General features: G+C 43.4%; 1 protein-coding gene across 1 annotated transcript in view; it reads left to right on the top strand.

Moving 5' to 3' along the window:
- The first annotated feature begins 4,949 nt into the window (after window positions 1-4,949).
- WDFY2 (WD repeat and FYVE domain containing 2) overlaps window positions 4,950-14,261 on the top strand; it is a 64,291-nt gene continuing 54,979 nt past the window's right edge. The window contains exon 1 of the mRNA XM_059821856.1: window positions 4,950-5,086. Coding sequence (XP_059677839.1) covers window positions 4,950-5,086 — 137 coding nt within the window. The remainder of the gene's footprint in view (window positions 5,087-14,261) is intronic.

Here is a 14,261-nt window from a genome sequence, read left to right as displayed (position 1 = left end):
ATACTGCCACGTTCGACAGCTATTGAGAGGCAGCTCTACTTGTTGCCAAGTGGTTTTACCTCTTTTATGTGGTTATCTTTTGTGTATGTAAGTTCTTTGGTTTTGCATGGGTGATTGAGGAAGAGGCCTCAGAAGCCGAAATCTGGCTCGCTGTCAATGGAGCAGTTTTAAATTTAAGCACTGAATCTATCAAAGTGCAGTTTCACTCCCACACTAGTTGCCCTCTTGCAGAGTGAGAGCAACTGGAATCAGATTACTTAATGGCTCGAAGGGGCATGTGTTGAATAGTTTGGGCCTAAAATTTAATTGCCATAAAATAGTTTTTCTTTATTAAAGGCCTGTTCTTGGGATTATTAATATTACTGTTATTATTGATGAGCACTTCACAAAAGGACTGTTTTTCTTTGTATCCACAAAGAGGCCAACCTGTTTATTAAATTGTCAGTGGCCCCAGTGCTTGCCAGTTTTAGCTGAAAGGTATGCGAGATGTCACTATGTTGCCGGATCATGTAATGATCATAATTTTGCAGAAAAGTTACAATTATGCCAAAACAGAACATATTGCTGCGCTTTTTGGCCAAGGGATTTCCCCTCCTCTTGTAACAGAAGTTAACAACTTTGCAGACAGGAGTATCTAAATACAGGGCTGACAGCATAGCTGGAAACCCTCCAGCTCCCTCCTCTCTGGGCCACCCTTTTGACCTGCAGGTCGGGCTTCTCTCCTGCTTGTCGCAACTGTCACACAAGACGTGATTACCTACTTTTTTAAACAAACGTAGTTTGTAAAACTCAGAAGAATCTCACCGATAAACCAAAATAAATAAATAAATAAGTAACAACCCCAAGCCAACCAACAAACTAAACAGAAGATGGAGCCAGAGAGCAGCTTTTAAAGCAAATTGCCAGAGGAGATGGGGAATTCAATTTGCTCCAACTCCCAAGCTTCAAACAAGGCTGCAGATGAGGAATTGGAGAAGGTCCTCCAAGACTCTGGGACGGTACGAGGGCATTGAAAGTGGCTCCACTGTGTGTGAACGCATCGGTTCAAACCAGCACTGCTTCTTCCCAGAGGTCTTCTGTCGTCATCCTGTACATCAATACATGAGCCAGGCAGGCAGCCTAATTCTGCTCTATCCAAATCAAAGGAGCGAAAGTCAACCCACAACAAGAAAATAAAGGCCAAAACTAACAGAGGGAAGGATGTTTCATTTACCATGGTGGCATGCCAAAATGCAGAGTAAGAGAAATGACGCAAAAAACCAAAGATGAGGTAATATTAATTCAGTATAAAGAAAGCTGCATTTTTCAGCTTGTTTTTCACTCTGTGTTACTGATGGATATAATATTCCAAGAAAGTTCAAATAATCCAAGCATACCATACTAGTAACCACACTTTCTACTGACTCAGAATTTATGTTAACAAGAAAAAGAACCTTTAAATGAAGTAGTCATAGAACTTTTCTTCCATGTAATTTTTATGATTTCCTGCAAAATGCACATACCAGAGGAGCATCATATAATTCTTAACCCTACAATTTTTTTTTTAATATAGAAAAAGAACTGAATAAGCTTGTTTTTCTTGGCTTCAAATTCGGTTACTAAGTCGTCTTGCTTTCGGCCCTAGCAATATTTTTAATCCATGCAATTTGACCTGAAAGCTATGACAGAAAATTAAAAAAATCTCCTAAGAAGTATTTAAAAGATTTATTTTCTGGGGTTTTTTTCAATTATATGGTGAACCACTTTTCTAAACTACCCTAATTTTGCTTCTGTAGGTACTCATTAAACTTGATGTCTACAGCAATTCTAACTTGAAGCCTTTTTGTCCATTAGTTTTTGTCATTATAGGAGAATTGTTTTTTTAAAGTTTTTGATTGAATTGTGTGTGACAACAGTAGATCTGGGAGAACACTCAGGTCTTGTTGGCAATTTCAATGCCTTTTCCACCATTACAACAATATTCTTTTAGCCTGTTGGGTGGGATGCAGGAGGAAACTCCAGGTTCCCATCTCACTTTGAGATCTTTCTATTTCTTCTCTGCTTCCCCTCCTCCTCTCTCCAGTTTTCCATGCATTACTTTTTCTTCCCTCAGTCATAGCAAAACTGCTTTTGTGTGCAGTAATTTCCCAACCATATTTCCCCATCTTATAGGGGAGAGCAGAGCACTGACCTCAAGTTTGGACATCTGGTAAAGTGATGTACTAGATCTCAGGACACCTTTCTATTATTCAAGTGCCTTCCTGGTCTTTCAGAGGAAGTCACCATTACAGATAAGCTTTAAAACATGTCCTGAAGATTTTTATCTTGACTGGCCTCTGGAGCCTCTCTTGAATTGTGGGGTTTTCTTGTTTTTTGGGTTTTTTCCCAAAAGCGTAACTTACTTCCAAAGATCAAACCTTTATATAAAGCATATGTTTGATTTCAGCATATTATTATTTGGCTTTGGTCCAAAATGCATGCCCCCCTTTCAGTGTTTTCCTCCAAACAGTGTCTTAAACCTTGAAGGAATAGTGTTGGACCTGAAACTGTTTAAGGATGTAGGAGAGACAAGGTTAATAGCAAAATGTAGTATGTCTCAATAGGCAACCGAAGAAAATCCAGCTCATTTTGGGGGATACACAGGATCTACTTCCAGTCCTGTGAACTACGCCTTTTCCTATCAAGACATTCATTTTCTCCATTATTTGCTTCCTTAAAGGCCTGTTTGGCAAAAAGTATTCTGGGTCTCCCAAGACCCGTCAGTCTGTTGTCTCCAGCATACTCTCAGTCCCTGTTTATCTGTCAGCAATGCACAGTGCCCAGTCTTGAATGCAAACAACTGCAAAGACAGCAGACCTTGCCAGACTTCAGTTTTATAAAACATTTTTAGATACATATCCATTCTGAAAACTATCACGTATATCGACATCTTTAAGGAATATCTCACACGTCTCATCAAGTAGCAAGACAAGCATTTCTAGCTGTTGGTCTAGCCTAGGACTGCAGGATCATCCATAGTGGTAAGAGGACTGGTCTTTGCCTCTTTAGTAGTAGTTCTCTTCTAAGAATTGTGAGAAAGCGATCTTATCTGTTGTGATCACACATCCTCTGGGAAATAGTTTGAGACTGCAGATTCATTTCCTATAAGCCATTATACAGCCATTGGCTGTTGCTGACTGGACCTTTCCTTCCACAGTACACTTGTGAACCTCAAATAGTTTAGTCAAGTAAAACTTAAATGTCTTGCTGTGGTCCTGCACAGAATCACAGAATCACTAAGGTTGGAAAAGACCTGTAAGATCATCAAGTCCAATCAAAAAAAAAAAAAAAAAACCCCACACAACAACAACAAACCACAACACACCAAAAACCAACCCACCCAACACCACACAGCTCCATGCCCATCAAGCTACATCCCACAATGCCACATCCACACGCAGATACTGCAGATACTGCTTGTGTGCCTAGCATAACACACACATTACTAACATTGATTACTAAACATCGTGAAAATTTAGGTTTTGCCCCAAAGAATTTACTGTATCTTTCCTCTGTTGCCTATATCTACTGCATAGGCAACATAAGTGATGAGTGGGCAATCAGGATTTGTTCTGTTGCTGCCACTGCTGTATGTTACTCCAAGAGAAAAAGTAAACTCTTGATCTTTGAGTTTTTCATACCTGAACTCTTGCAAGTCTCCCCAGTTTTTCTGCTGATGGGCAGGAGCACTGAATTTTTTCGTGGAGAGCTGCTGCTCGTCAGCTTAGTGTGGGTAAATTTAAAGTTACAGCTGAAATAACGCTTTCCAATCTGCTGACGAATTCTGCAATGTAGGACAACAGTTCAGACATTGAGCATGATTTTCCAGAATCTTTTGAGACAGATTATGAAAGTTTGGTGTATACCTCAGGAAGAAGTGCTTTTTCACTGGCTTTAGCACAAAGTTTTGGGTAAGTTATCTGACCTTCTTGGACCTCAATGCATCCACCAGGAAAAGTGAGTGAAAAGTAGCATCTTGCCAAGAATGAGCTGCTGGAATTCTGTTGCGTTTCCCTTGGGAATCAGCTATCAGATGGTGAATTTCTACTGCCATCATGCAAGCAGCACTGCCACGCTGCAAACCTGCCACCAACCCCTGCCTGCCCCAAGGCTTGTACTGACCGTTACCTCTGTCCGGGCTGGCCCCGCATTTTATTTCCCCCATTTCCAACACCGAATACTGAAATTCACGTAGAAATTGTTCAATTATGTAAACGTTGTGTGATGCAGAAAATACTACAGAAAGATTAATACAAGGTCCTACTGTCTAACGTAGCAGCAGAAATCCGTATTTACCTCACGTGCTGACCTTCAGTCCCAAGATAAACTCAGATAGGAAAAAGTGATGTAAACAGTGGGAAGCAATCGCCCCGTTTAATCTTTACTCCCCTTTCTTTCGCAAAAGGGTTCCCAGCAGTGTGGCTGCGGGACGGACAGCAAAGCAGCCTAACCGTGCCAGCGGAGGAGCACCAGGCACTTGTCAGAAGCGGGACCCGTTTCCCTGGCTGCCCCCTGAGGCGTACCCGTGCTCGGCCCGGACAGCCCGCGCCCCTGGGAGGGCGGCCATGGAAGGAGATGTGTGTTTAAACCACCGTCTGGGCAAAGGTTTTCCTTTGCAAAGGCTCGGCACAGCAGCCCAACGCCGCGAGATGGCGGCGGGCGGCCGCCATTACCCCCGCGCCCCCCTCAGGCCATCGCGCCCCGCCCCGCCCGGCCCGGCCCAGCCCAGCCCGGCTCGGGGGCGGTGCCGCCGCCGCCGCCGCCGCCGCCGCCGCGTTGGTTCCTGCTTCCCAGGGAGCCCACAGCGGCGCCCGGCTCCGGCAAGTCCCTCCTCCGCCTCGGCAGTGCGGGCGGCCTCCCCCGGCCGCAGCCTCCTCCGGCCGCAGCCTCCTCCGGCCGCAGCGGCGGTGCCCGCCGGCCCTGCGGCGCCCATGGCGGCGGAGCCTCAGCCCAAGGCGCTGACTCGCAAGCCCCTCCTGCTCAACAAAGTGGAGGGCTCGCAGGAGGTGGTGAACATGGCAGCGATAGTGCCCAAGGAGGACGGGGTCATCAGCGTCTCCGAGGACAGGTACCGGGGAGCGGGCGTCCACAGGTCCTGCCGGGCCGTGGCCTGTCACCTCCACCATCACTCGTCAGTGATGGCGGTGGTGATGGTGGACCACCACCGCAGGACCGTCACTGACGAGTGATGGTGAGAGGTGGCCGGTCCTGCGGTGGTGGTCCACCACCATCACTGAGGAGTGATAGTTGTGACAGACCACTACCGTCACTGATGTGACCGTAGACTCCACCGCCAGACTCCAGGCAAGCGTCGGGGTTGTGGTGGTCCAGCATGGGGACGTTGCTTTAGGCAGCCACATCTGGTCTGGGAGGGGAGGGAGCTTGGGGCAGGGGTCTCCAGCTTGGTGTCCATCTCCTCCTCCACCACCGCGTTGGTCAGGTCAATGAATGGGCTGGCGTGCTGCTGAAACGTGCAGGACTTGAGTGACTTTTCTTAACGTGGGTAAAACGGGATTTGAGATTGCCTTCATCACAAGGATTGCTGGGGAGGCTGGGGAGGTCTTTGACCTTGCCTAAAGATTGTGGTGGCATTGGCTAAAACAGTAGTTTTGGTTCCCGTTTCCCCTCTCCAAATGTTTCTTAGTAATTGTTTAGAAATACCGTGTATCAGTGATAAGATCTTGGAGTTAAATCCCGTGTTGTAAAGGTGCCAAAGAGGAGAATGTTTTCAGGCCATTTAGCTGGGCTGTGCAGGGTCTGAGGCTGCCCAGAGGCAGCTTTGTCTCTTCTGAAAGAGCTCAAACTTAATTCAGCCCTGCAGCTGGAGCTTCAAAACTCCATCCTGAAGGTGCCTGCCTTTAAAGTGAGAGCTCATTTTTCTTCCGGAGTCCATAAATAATTATTTCAAGCAGAGTTTCTTTGCAACTCGAGTGCACGGTGTGTAACCTGTGTCCCTAGTCTGACAGACAAATGTTGACCAGGGTGTAAATATGTTTTGATTCTCAAGGCTTTTTTTGGTGGGCTGTTTCTCTTGGATGCCTGTTATCCTGTTGAGTGTCTGCTTTTATATCTCTGCCAGCTTTCCGGAAAACTGTCAGTATTTCTTTCATCTTGTCTTTGTCCTCACGGTAAGTTAGTTTTCAGCTAGTTGTCAAATATGTGCAAATTTAAGATCACTTGAGTTCATCTAAGCTGTGGTCTCCAAGTGAACTCTCATGCCTCATAGCAAGAGAAACTGAGCTACATAAAACAAGTACACTATCAAAGGGATTTCAAGCGGAGTTCTACATTGCTACGTGCTCATGATTTTGTTGTCTTTACATTTTTCGTGTATTTGTTGTGAAGTTGAATAAAGCTTGAGTGTGTTTTGGCTCATTGTAGCTTGTTAGGCTTACTCGGCCAATTCTTTTCATCTGTAAGAAAGTATTCCTAAAATTCATTTGCTCTTGTATAGGTCTCAATCTCTGTCTCTCCCCCCACCTTAGAAAAAAATGAGTAGCTTCTGCTGTTTTAGCATGTATGAGTTGTTGAGAATAGATTGATGCTCCAAGTTGAGATTTCTGTTTAGAGAAAGGGGTTGACCAGAGATCTTTGTTTCGCTAATAACTGAGATGTCAGGTTCAAGAAACAAGTGGTGAAGCGGAAGCCAGGGGTTTCACACTAAGAAACTCTTAGTTCATGAGCAACCATCTCTCTTCCTTCCCATCCCAGAGCAAACCCCTGCTTTAGGTCAGTTAGGTCCTGCTTGCTGATGAAACCAGGTAAAGAAATCTGCTGCTAGATGTGCTAATAGATGTATAAAGTTTTGCTGGTGATACAGGATAGCTCTATGGACATTAAAATACTGTAGTAAGTCTGGAGGTTCCCAGGATATTTTCTGTTTAAAGGCACTAACCAGGTAATTTGCCTGCTTGTTGGGCTGGTTTGCAGTGTCTTTGAGATGCTATAAACTACGATCGTGCTTTTTATTTCTTCAGGCATGAAGATGTTGATTGATGGCTTTTTCTTTCATTTTCCGCCTGCATTAGCATTTTTATAGTAAGTAAAAGGTTCAGAGTCTAAAACTTATTTGGAAGGAATAGCAGGCTGGGAGTCAAACTTGGAGGTTTTAGGATATGTGGGGTGGAAGCGTAGTTTACCAGACTTTCAATACCTGTGGCTTATGATTAGGCTTGTGCAGATCCTTATGGTACCTTTTCCTGTTTGAACCTGCCTTCTAGTGTTAGTGTTGACGTGGTTATTTAATGGCTTTGGAATGTTGAGGGCTTTTAGAGATTCATGGAAACTGTAAAGGACGGTTATGGAGATGTTATCTGTCTCTTTAATTGTTAGCCAAATAAGTGAGTTTTGGCTGTGTTTCCCAGCCTGTGATATATACTGCTCATATGACGGAAATGCTCTGAAACTTTTGCAGAGAGCTTCAGCTGGAATGACTTGCCATCTCCAGCACTTGCTTCAGGCTGGGGAGGACGGGTCTTCTGGAGATGAAGAGTAGGGAGTTCTCCGTTGGTTCACTGGTTAATGGCTGAACATATTGTTGTTGAAGTTGCTAGTAGTCTTAACATACACAATAACTAGGTACCGCTTTAAAGGTTTTCTTTAGTGCATGATGTGGCTCTGTACCCATAAACCCTTCAAAGCAGGAGCTCGGTCTCTAGTCTCTGTTTTGTATGGCACCAGTGGTTTTATCTGGTTTTAAAAGATACGGAAGTGGTTTCAGCTATAGCTTGCAGACATAGTCATGCATTATATAGCCTTGAATCATTGTATTTGTAGCACATACATGCATGTGTTTTAAGAAATAAAATTAAAATTAAGTAATAATAGTGTGGTTATTCCTCATAAAGAATAGTATAGAAGGGGAAAGAAGGAATCTTGGGGGGGGGTGTTGTGTTTATATAAACTAGTTTATCTAAACTTTACATAACCTGCAAGGTTGGAGTTTCTTTTCAGTGTGCATCACCTATATGCTCTACATATTTTCTTTTCTGAATCCTAGTCAGTCATGTTAGTTGAACCATGTGCATTGTGTCCTAATCTTAGTTAATTTGGCTGATTCCTTACTAGGGCAAAATAGACTGACTCTGTATCACTTTACAGTACAACTTGCATTGGGAGGGATAAGATGTAATTTTATTTTGTGTTTTTCTTTTAAGGACAAGGGATGCACCTGTCTAGGCTGGTGAGAGTTAAAGGCGTGGCAGCATTTGTTACCAAGAATGTATAAATCTGATGCAGGAGGGCTATAAGAAAGAAATTATTAGCTTTCATCCATGCTCTTTTGCCTGCCAGCAAATGGGTGGAATTAACAGACACTTATATCCAAAGGTGTGGAATCTTGAGTGATCCATAGTATTGAGTGCCCTAGGTGCTACATATGAAGCTAAAGTGGGATTTTCCTACTGTGCACAGCTGGCCCTAAGTTGTCATCAGCTTCCAGTGTGTTAAAAGCACATGCTACCATTTCAAAATTGCTGAGCATCCTTGTCTTTTGTTGCCTTCAGAGGGAGATGTGGGTGTTGGGCACGTCTGAAAAGTAGGTCACTGGCGTGTCAAGTTCAGACATATCTAACTCCGTGCTCCAGAGAGATTTAGTGTCATTAATCTTACCTTAGCATGGGTATACGGTGGGAGAGGTGCACTGACTCACCCAGCTTTCAGTGCAAGCAGTTCTGCTTGGTGTTGGCACACTTCTGTGTTTCTCAAGAGCCTGCCAGTGATGTGAGTGCTAATTCAGCTGCTCATCGTGTGACACCATGCAAGACTGGCAGGAGGCGGCTAGGTGTCATCGTGGTAAACCTGCACTGTGCCACTAGCCATCTTTTTTTCCACTAGCTATATTGTAGGTGAGGAAATTTTAGACATGTGCTTTCCTGATAATTATGAACTCTAGTCTGTGCCCTCTTTTGGGTGGGAGTTCTGTGCTCACTTCCATGCTACAGACCTTGGAAATGTAGGTGTTGCAGTCAAGAACTGTTGTCCTTAAAGTATTGACTGGAGGTAAAAGCTTTCACAGTCAACTGAAAATTGTCAAAATCCTTTCTTTTTCAAAAACGGGCATTCCAGGCTCCTAGAAGGTGACAAAACCTAGGAGAAAAGTATTTATGCCATAGGATTTTTTTTTTTTTTTTAAATAAGGGAACAGAGACCTTTGTCTTTACTACTTTGTATCATCTTAAGTTCCTTTTGAACTGAGATGTCTCAGCGTCTTTGTATGGATTGCTGTACAAACAGTGAGCCTAGACTGTTTGTCATGTAAATTTATAGTAGTGTCTTCATCTCACATAGAGAAAACTGTGCAGAGCTTATATTGCTAGGCTTGGTTTACAGTTTGAGGTTTTTAAACGCAGATGTGTGCTTAAGCTGTTGTCCAAGACTTGTCTTCTGGGTATGCTAACTAGCAGATTTTTTAGGGGATACAAAAAATGAGTGACTGTCTTGTGCAGATGAAATCTCGACTTTGCTAAACTAGTGGTGAACTAGGAATGTAACAAGATATGTGGGGGTTGTCTTTGGCGTCCTCCTGACATGTCTTCTAGCATGGAGAAGGGTGATCTTTCCACCCTTAAATATATCAAAAGGAATCTTTTGCTCCTTGTCGTTTTGTTGTCGAGATCCAGGACATAAAGCATATAGCACTATAGTTCATGTCTGTGAAATACCTCTAATGGAAAGGTTGGACTCTTCACTTGGTGCTGCATCCAGGCAGGACACGAGGAACTGCAGACCCTTGGTAAACTTTCTGGGTTTCCTTTCTCCTGTGGTGGAGGGGTAGAGGGCAATGGCTTTGCAGAGCTATGGTTGCGATACAGGTTTGTAATTCTCATCTAAACACAGGGTTATATCACTGACGGCCGCTCTGCTTTGTGTGTGGCTGTTGGTTTGCAGCAGAAGTGCAGGTGGTGCAAGAACTGATTTTGATGCTGGCTGTTTGTATATGTTTATCAGTCCAAGCCTGTAGGTTATTGCAGCATTAGCAGTAGTTTAAGTAGTGCAGAAGGTGTGGATGTTCTTTACGGGTGTAAAAAGACTTGTCCCTGCCTGGAGGTTCTTTAAATTTTGATAAAAACGTCAGTCCTTGATAAAATTCTTGAGAGGAAATGAAGGAACTCTATGTTAACAGTGCAAAGGTTCATAAGAGACCTATTGCTGTAGATGCAGCTTGTTTGTCTGAGTTTTTTTAAACTAATTGGATGTGTTGCAACTTGATGACTGTGTTTGGAATAAAGCTCAGGGTGGAGGTTAGTGCTGGCTGTTTGAGTGAAGGAAGTGGATGCTGGCAAGAGGTTTAAGACAAGACAGGAGGTCCAAAAGCTCTTGGAATCATTGTTGCAGATGTTGAAAAGTAACTGTTCCTAATTTGACTAACATGTATCCTGTTGAGATGCCAAAATCCTGGGACTAGCACATAAAATGTTTTGCTGAGTACTTGTTGGGGATGATAAACTCTACTTATTAACTTGTGGGAGACCTTACAATGTATTTTTTTAACCCCCTGTGGCACTTTGTGCCACCAGGAGATGACTTGTTCAAGTTTGCCAAAGCTTGTATATCCCTTGCCTTCTAACGCTCTCCCCCGAGTACTTAGTTAAAGATTTAAAGCACTAGCATTTAGTCTTGTCTTTCTGATTTGAGCTATCCTGCAACTGCTAGCTCATGTAGGTCAATGCACAAATTGGTGCAACTCCTGCAGTTGTATTAAGTTCATGTCTTAACTGCAAGGGGGCAGCTGCAAATGTGGCATGATGTGGCTTGGACCGTGACTTGTACAGACCCAGTTTCAGCAGCACAATTAGACATCAAAATAGAGCGGAACATAAGGTCCTTGAGCATTTAGAGTCAGAGATGCAGTGTGTTTTAGTCACCTCTCTGTTTAAGAGATTATTTTTTATATAAAAGGTATAGATGCATGTATCTTATCTTACAAGCTTTATTTGGAATAAGAAGAGCTACTTAATACAACTTCCATTTGCCTTATGGTAGCCTCTTTTTCCACCAGTTGCTGAACAGCGCACTTGAATGCAGCAAGTTTCAGGATGGTGCATCTGCCTCCCATATTAACCAGTTCTCATTTTTCTTCTTGTCTTCACTGACCCCGTCTTAATTTCACTGACATCTGCTTACACAGAGACTGGATCTCTCATCAGTGTGCCTTGTATCTGTCAGACTTGGTGACCTTCCCCTGCAGTCTCTCCAGTTCTGCAGCTGAACAACGCTCCTCGCTGAGAGGGGACTGCACAATGCCACCTTTGTGTGTGCCTTGCAGCCCCTGGAAGAAAAACAAATGCTGGTTATGGAGTATGTGCTGTACAGAGCTGGCATATAACTAAAAATGTACTGTTGCAGGAAACTTGTTGGTTTTTCTCCTAAAGCTAAAGATGGCTAGAGGAGGCAGTGATGCTACAGCATTAAATGGCTGCAATACCTTAAAATAAAGGAATTGCAACAGTTTTGAAGCTACCAGGCTTGTTCAGGAAGACTGGCCTTTCATTGAGGGTCACTTAGCGGTCTGAAGGTATCAAATAGCATGTGAAGTTGTAGCCCAATAGAAAGATGTCAGTAGCTTGTTTGACCTCCCTTATTGGTTATTGAGGCAGACTATTTTCTCTTTCCCTCTCTCCCGCCACACCAAGTCGCATGGTATCTGCAGACAGTGGTCTGTGGACAGGTTTCCCAGCAACATCTTTCAGCTATGTGATAATACATGCAAGAGAACCGCTGAAAAGTGGCACAAGTTTCATAAAATGTTGTTTGTAACAGTCTGAAGAGAAGTCAGAATATACTTGGTGGCTCAGGGAACAAATGGGAAGGAGAAAATGGGAGGGCGTCATGCAGGCACGCACCGCTCCTGTGCTCGGGAGCTCTAAAAACTTGGTAAATGATGCACAATGCTCTAAGGAGAGCAACTGGCTTTTGCACAAGTATCTTCTGTACATCACTGTGTTCTGTGCCCCGTAACCTCTCAGATGATGGAAGGCCATTCGCATGAAAGCACCCCAGAAGCCATGTTTAATTGCCTTGCCCCTGGTGCTTCCATCGCACACCTGTCAAATACAAGTGGTTTTATATAAAACTCTGCCCGTATCTGCATGTATTTGCCTAGGGATTTGATGAGAATTGCAGTAGTCCCTGGCGTAGTCTGTTGGAAAGGCAGGAAAAAGAAAAACCACAGCTGTTTCCCTTCTGCATATGGTGTGAGGGAGTGATGGATGCAGCAGTGGTGCTGCAGGATGCGGCAGGTGGGGATGGGGCACCATGGGAGGGGGCGGGAGCGGTGGCTGTGGGGTGCTGAGAATAGCCATACACAGTGGGATGCATCCTGTTCAGCAGAGCCTTGTCCTGCATGGGTCGTTTTAGGAAAGAGAAAATAAAACTTCCTTCTTTATACTTTGGTGAAGTATGAAATGCAGTAAATGGGGAAACTGTAAACCAAACCTCCACACAGGAATGGCAAGTACCCCAGCAAACAGGTTGGGTGAGTGGATGGAGCAAGCCTGGAGAATGAAAAGGACAATTTTGTGAAAGGAGAAGCAGGAGAGGGCAAGTTTACCAGGCAGGCCTCCAGGGAGGGAGCTTTACATAATTGTGAAACCATATGCATCTCTCAGGGTTCTTCATATGTCACAGTTTGCATGCCTGATGGCTTGAAACTGCACATAAATAATGGTCAAAATGGATATTTGGCTATCAGAAAGAAGGTAATAAATTTTGCAAATTAGACTGTGCTGAAGTTTTAGGTAGACAAAATACAACTTTCACCCTCATAAGAGGGACAACAGTTGTGGAGGCTGGGTTAAAAAAAGTGGTGTTTTAATTTTTCTCTTAGTGAGGCTGCAGGAAATAGTGTTGTGTAACTAACCTTGGCCAGACTTTGAACATATGGGCTTTGCTTGTCATACCATGTGTATTCACTGCTTAAATTAAGTTTTTCAGGGAACTCTTAAGGTTTCGAGCATTGAATCGAAGGCAATGCCAAAGCACAGTTCTGGGTAGAAGAGCACTGCTGTTCTACTGCCAAGTTTACAGAGAAATTTGATCTAATGTTGTCTTTTAATCTCCAAATCCTGTACCATTCCCTCTTACTGTGAGGTAAAAGATCGATGTTCTTAGCAGGTTTTTGAAATAACAGTAGTGATCGATCTACCCCTGAAGGCAATGCTTTTGACCTTTACGAGTCTGTAATAGCAGTTTCCTTAGGAGTTGAGTCCCGCGGAGAGAAATCTCAGAAAAGGCTGTCCTAACGTGAATTGGTCTATTTTGCCATCAGGTTGAATTATCTGCATTAGAATTATCTGGATTCAGGTGACAGAGCAAATACAGTGCCCTGTCTTGAAGGGATATGGAGCGAAGATCCTTGCTTGTGTTTAGAACATGACAGATAATGAGATTTTGCACCTCCAGCAGTTAGTGCAAATTTGATAAATTTACCTTTGGCTTTGAAGTCACTTACAATAGCAAATAAAGGCTTAACTGTATTCTTAAGCAAGTGGTGCATCTGCCTTGCGGAGTACTTTAGGGTCTTAAAGTAAACAGCTTTTTTTTTTTAAAGTTCTAGTAAGGTCTAATCATGAGTTGGTGCTAAAGCTTTTACTTTAGCTTAAAAGGTAATAAGGTATAGCAAAAACATAATTACATTTATGCAAGCTAATGCATGCTAGAGGATGGGTAATGAGAGAAGGTTTTGGTGTTGGTTTAGAGCAGTGGTACATATCCTCCCGGTACAATGGTTTCAAGATTTAGATATATAGGCCTATACCAACAGTCTCCGACTTCCACACTATTTAGCTTATCTGTGGCTTGAAATAAAAAACATATAGGCAGTGACTGAAAGAGGAAATCCAGTAGGTTTGTTGTGATGCAAGATAAGATGAAGCTGGAGAGCACTGAAAATTAGTCTGTTCTGATACGTTCCTTCTTGTCAATGTTTAGCCCTTCTAAAGCAGTACAGCAAAACTTATCTTACAGATGTCTCCTCTGATTTGGATGCTTCTCCGAGAATGTCTACGCTGAGGTTTCTTTCCTTGCAGATGTCAGCTGACACTGCAAGCTCAAGTGTTGGACTCAATATTCTGTAAGGTATTTGCCTATATGCATTTATTACACAAAGATCCAGAAGGGACTGCCTTTTCATTTAATACAATTGCCCCTTACCTCAAAAAACCATGTAATGTAATCCCTTTTAAGAGACAGGTCCTCATTAAGTATTTTGCCCCCTTTATGTATGTTGGAAACTTTAGGAATCT

The sequence above is a fragment of the Gavia stellata genome, chromosome 1 (genome assembly GCF_030936135.1).
Source record: "Gavia stellata isolate bGavSte3 chromosome 1, bGavSte3.hap2, whole genome shotgun sequence".
Taxonomy (NCBI): domain Eukaryota; kingdom Metazoa; phylum Chordata; class Aves; order Gaviiformes; family Gaviidae; genus Gavia; species Gavia stellata.
Note: the sequence above shows the minus strand (reverse complement) of the source record. Positions and strands in the feature narration are given on the sequence as shown.